A 4,195-nucleotide genomic window follows, 5' to 3' on the forward strand; every position below is an offset into this window, starting at 1 on the left:
ATACTAATAAGTCATGAGAAATTCAACTGTTTTTACAAGTTTAACTTGTAAATGATGACTTGTAAATATTGAAATTTCACTTGTAAACATAAATTATTAAATTTGATTAATTTGTAAATGGAGCAAGTCAAATTATAATTATATAAGTTCGTTTTGTAAAATATAAAAGATAAAGGTGTAATTTTATTTATGATCTTTTTCTTAGGTGGCATCCAATATCTCGAATTTTTCAATTGTATAATTTTACGCATGATTGTTTTGGTGCAATTTTACTCTGATCTATTATGGATAAAATTACACCATTAAATAGATTAGGGTGCTGAATGCATTTAAGAAATAAGATCAAGGGTAAAAAATTATAACTTCACCTAATATAAAAATTTTGGATCTACTTATATTTAATTTTTTATGTGGGACCTACAAATATTTTTCTTTATTTATTCTTTGAAACATGAGTTGCTTATTGATTTATTAACCCTTTTATTTAATTTATAACCCCCCACCCAAAAAAGACCAAAAATTCTCCACGTTTAAACTTTTGCTAAACTATCCAGTTTGACCCTAATTTCATTTGCACGGGTGTGTCTATATCCCAAAATGCGTGCTGTTAGACTCTTCGTACTCCGTCCATGGAGCAGATTGTCCATGCAAGCAATCAAAATCTCTTGTATTGATGATCTCTAAATGTTATTGTACCCTTTTGATGATGCTTCTTATAAGTGAATTTTTAGATGTTCTATTAGAACTATGGTTCATTACTCCAACCATAAATATTTAATAAATTTTTAGCTTTACCTAGGTAATAAAAGGGAACTAGCGACAAAAAATTACTGACATGCCTTGTAATTAGGTTAAAAAATTTCTTCAATCTGTGTTATAAATAAGACCAACATAGTGCATCAAACCACCTCATCCAACTAAACATGGCATTATTTAAACAGTACCCTATTGTAGTTGCATAGTTTTAATATATTACCTACTCGGTCGTGTATTCAAATACGTTTTCTATAAAATGTTTCAATTTAATTTATTTATATACAAAGTTAAAAATATATTAATTTGTTACACCAGCTTTTGAAAATTAGTCATCGTTCTGATATGGTTCAATAATCAGTCATTTTCGCAATGACAACGCAAGGGCGTATTTTACAGCTTGATTGACAAAAATTAAATTTTAGAGGCTAAATTGATAATTGAGGAAAACTAAAAGCACCCCAAAAGTTTTATTATCTTAATCATTAATATGTTAACACTTTTATAGTATTTCAACATTGAAGATCTTATTATAGGAGTGCTTGTGAGCGAGCCAGAGGAAGAAAAATGGAAAAGGGACTCTTGGAGAAAAACAAAGCTGGTGAATGAAGAGGATCATCTATCCATAACATGGCGTGTGTTTGCTCAAGAAGTGAAAGCAGTTTGTTGTGTAGCAGGGCCTATGGTGGCTGTGAATGCGTCAACCTTCTTTCTGCAAACCATCGCTTTGATGATGGCGGGTCACTTGGGAAAACTTGCTCAATCTAGCACTGGTGTTGCCATTTCACTTTGTGCTGTCACTGGCTTTAGCGTCATCGTAAGTCACTTATTGTTTTACTTAAGAGTAACAACTTTATCTTGTATTGTGGGGTTTTGTACTTTTGATTGATATCTAATATTTGCATTTTGGATTTTGTAATTTGTACTTTTATATAACAGTTTGGATTGGCTTCTGCACTTGAAACATTATGTGGGCAAGCCTATGGAGCTAAACAATATAAGAAGTTTGGTGTTCAAATTCAAACTGGCATCTTTTGTCTTATTTTATGTTGTCTTCCTCTGTGTGTCTTGTGGCTAAACTTGGGGAAGCTGCTGGTTTTACTTGGTCAAGATCCTTTAATTGCACATGAAGCAGGCGAATTTGCAGTTTGTTTGATTCCTGCGCTCTTTGGGTATGCAATACTTCAAGCCCTAGTTCGATACTATCTTATGCAGAGCTTGATCACCCCTCTTGTTCTCTCTTCTTCATTTATCATCTGCTTCCACATAGTTTTCTGTTGGACAATGGTTTTTAAATCTGGAATGGGTCGTTTTGGCGGAGCGTTTGCCATTGGTATTTCATATTGGTTGAATGTGATCTTGCTTGCGTTATATATGAAATTCTCTGATTCTTGTGCAAAGACTCGGACTCCTATATCTATGGAGCTTTTCCAAGGCATTGGAGAGTTCTTTCGCTTCGCTATTCCTTCAGCTATAATGGCTTGGTACTTTTCTGGCTAATCCAAATAACAATTATGACTTCCTATATATTTTACATTATACCTCGAATATTGATATACTGATAACGATGACTAAATATTTCAGCCTCCAATGGTGGTCATATGAAGTGACGACATTGCTCGCTGGTCTTCTAAGGCCAAACCCAGAGCTTGAAACTTCAATCTTAGCTGTTTGGTATTTATGCTTTTTCTAAACTTTTCGGTTTCTAAAATCCATCATAAGTAGTTTTGATTGCACTCCAATAATGATTTAATGCTAACTATTTCTCTATACAAATTTGAATCTTATGACCAGTGTATCAATGAATGTTACAATCTATTCCATACCAGAATCAATTGGTTCAGCAGCCAGGTTTGCATCACATAACATCGATCAGTCAATCTATTTATATGTTTTCATTTATAAATGTTATCTCCAATCCTATGGATATAATGATTTATATATAAATAGTGTGGCTTCTTAGATGTTCACTTAAATCAATTCTTTCTCATGCGTGATTCTTGTGGACGATATTATTATTCAGCACAAGAGTTTCAAATGCATTAGGAGCTGCAAGTCCAGAATCGGCGCGAGTATCTGCTTTATGTTCTAGGATTCTAGCAACGTGTGAGGCTCTTTTAGTGAGCTCAATCGTTTTTGTGAGCCGTAATGTTTTGGGTAATGTTTTTAGCAGTGAGCCTGAAGTGATACATTACGTGAAAGACATAGCTCCTCTGTTAGTCATGTCTGTTTTTGTGGACTCCTTACAAGGTACCCTTACAGGTATACATAAAATATTTCATTCTAATACTATATTCCGATCCCAACAAAAGTATATTCTTATTATAATCAAACTCAGATTTTGTTGTTCTTGGAAATCTTGTTTCTTGGCTAAATAGGAATTGCTAGGGGAAGTGGGTGGCAGCACATAGGGGCATATGTGAATTTTGGATCTTATTATGTGGTTGGCATTCCACTGGCTGCAATATTGGGTTTCTGGGTAGGCATGAGAGGAAAAGGCCTTTGGCTTGGAATAACGACTGGTACAATCTGCCAAGTGATTGTGCTATTGATCATAATCGGTCATACAGATTGGATAAAAGAGGTTTGTTTTCTTCATGATTATATTACTTTCAAAAGAATACATCAATTTATCTTGAAATTTGAAGCTTAATTGACCTTTTATTTTTGAGCAATTAAGATTCTGAAGCAACTTTTGAACTTTTAAATAGTGCTTATTTGAAATGTTCTCATTGTGAAAGAGCTTGAATATAATTTGCAGGCAAGACAGGCTAGGGAGAGGACATTGCAGAGAACATTGGAGGAAGAAGAAGAGGAAAATGGTTTGATTTCGGCAACAAGAGTGTAGTACTTAATTTTAAGGCCATTTAATTGGGGTAAAGTGAGATATTTGGAGATTATATGAAAATGGCGGATGAAGCTTTAGAACTACAGTGGGTGGGATTGAAAGTTGAATCCAAGGCCACATGCACAAGCTTCAATGGAATAATATACTGTTGTTAACATACTTGTCAAAATCAATTTTCCATTATTTTCTTTTCTTTCTCGTACAAATTTTACTTGCGTTTTTATTTTTGGGATAAAATGTGTTGGTTAGATAAGAAAATCATTTCTTTTGTATAGGATGTTTTGAGTGATGTAGAGCCTGTTTGGAATATTTTATAAATAATTTTTTAATCATGATTTATGAAATATAAAATAAATATGTGAGAGAAGTTTTGTTTCAACTTACGTGATATATGTTTATAAGTATTTTTGAACACAGTTTCAAACAGGCCCATAATTAAGCAAATGAGTTAAAGTGGTCAAATTACATGAATACCCTTCATTGACATACTTAAGTAAAGTTTTTAAAATTATGGGCACTATTTTAATAACTACAGTACTACAAGAAAAGGAAGAATGATGCCTTAAATTCGACAGTTATATGGAAAATGTGGAT

At 33.1% G+C, this 4,195-nt stretch overlaps 1 protein-coding gene across 1 annotated transcript; it reads left to right on the forward strand.

Annotated features, from left to right (window-relative positions):
- Positions 1–597: 597 nt before the first annotated feature.
- LOC114736053 (protein DETOXIFICATION 14-like) lies at positions 598–3,601 on the forward strand. Its single transcript, XM_028923836.1, has 8 exons — positions 598–618; positions 1,262–1,570; positions 1,693–2,237; positions 2,338–2,427; positions 2,548–2,604; positions 2,777–3,015; positions 3,132–3,337; positions 3,515–3,601. Exons 1-8 carry the CDS (start codon positions 598–600, stop codon positions 3,599–3,601), a joined length of 1,554 nt encoding a protein of 517 aa, XP_028779669.1.
- Positions 3,602–4,195: the final 594 nt, after the last annotated feature.

This window comes from Neltuma alba, unplaced genomic scaffold (assembly GCF_004799145.2).
Source record: "Neltuma alba isolate B1F8T4 unplaced genomic scaffold, ASM479914v2 tig00002720_pilon, whole genome shotgun sequence".
Classification (NCBI taxonomy): Eukaryota; Viridiplantae; Streptophyta; class Magnoliopsida; order Fabales; family Fabaceae; genus Neltuma; species Neltuma alba.